Genomic DNA, 676 nt, shown 5'->3' on the forward strand with positions numbered 1-676 from the left:
CGTGCATGCATGTGTGGCCGTGGGCGTGCAGGCGGGGGCGAGGACACAGATATGCGCCCTCAGAGTCCGTGTGTGCACCCAGTGTTTGTGCATGTGCACACTGGGGCGGCGTTGGCATGCATGTGCACCAGAGGTGTGCAAGTGTGCAGTCCGTGTAGACACGTGCACGTGCAAGGAAACGTGTGTGCAGCCTGCGGCACCATGGACATCAGCAGGGCAGCCTGGGTGGGCACCTGGGGAGCACCCTCCAGGCAGGGCATGCCCAACTCACAAGAAGCCCACCTTCCCTTGCCCCCACTACGGGACCTCACACCCAACTGGGGGAAGGAGTCCCACGGGGGCTGCTAGGGAGGAATTGTTGATTGCCCCACCGCCCCTGACTCCCCAGCCAAGCCTCTCAATGTCCCTGGGGCTGCGAATGGCGGGCGTTGCTGCCTCCTCTCACCGCCTGCCCTGGAGGCAGCGCTGGGACAACCCTGTCCCCCACGCCCTCTACTGCTGCCAACGCCTCCATTCATCCCACTGCGGCCTGACCTCGGAGAAACGGGAGGTTCTGAGCCCAGTCCGCGAGGCGGGGGTGGAGGCGGCCCAACACCCCCACCCACCCTCGGTACCCACGTTTCTGCAAAACCCGCTCGTTAACCCCTTGGTGGCCGGGGCGCTCCGCGGCCGGACC

The 676-nt window shown here is 66.0% G+C and overlaps 1 protein-coding gene across 1 annotated transcript in view; it reads right to left on the reverse strand.

Annotated features, from left to right (window-relative positions):
• The window catches only part of RTN4R (reticulon 4 receptor), a 68875-nt gene that overhangs the window by 22590 nt on the left and 45609 nt on the right, over window positions 1-676 (reverse strand). Inside the window, exon 2 of the mRNA XM_011986072.1 lies at window positions 535-622. Within this exon, the coding sequence (XP_011841462.1) occupies window positions 535-622 (88 nt within the window). The remainder of the gene's footprint in view (window positions 1-534; window positions 623-676) is intronic.

This window comes from Mandrillus leucophaeus, unplaced genomic scaffold (genome assembly GCF_000951045.1).
Source record: "Mandrillus leucophaeus isolate KB7577 unplaced genomic scaffold, Mleu.le_1.0 Scaffold291, whole genome shotgun sequence".
NCBI lineage: Eukaryota > Metazoa > Chordata > Mammalia > Primates > Cercopithecidae > Mandrillus > Mandrillus leucophaeus.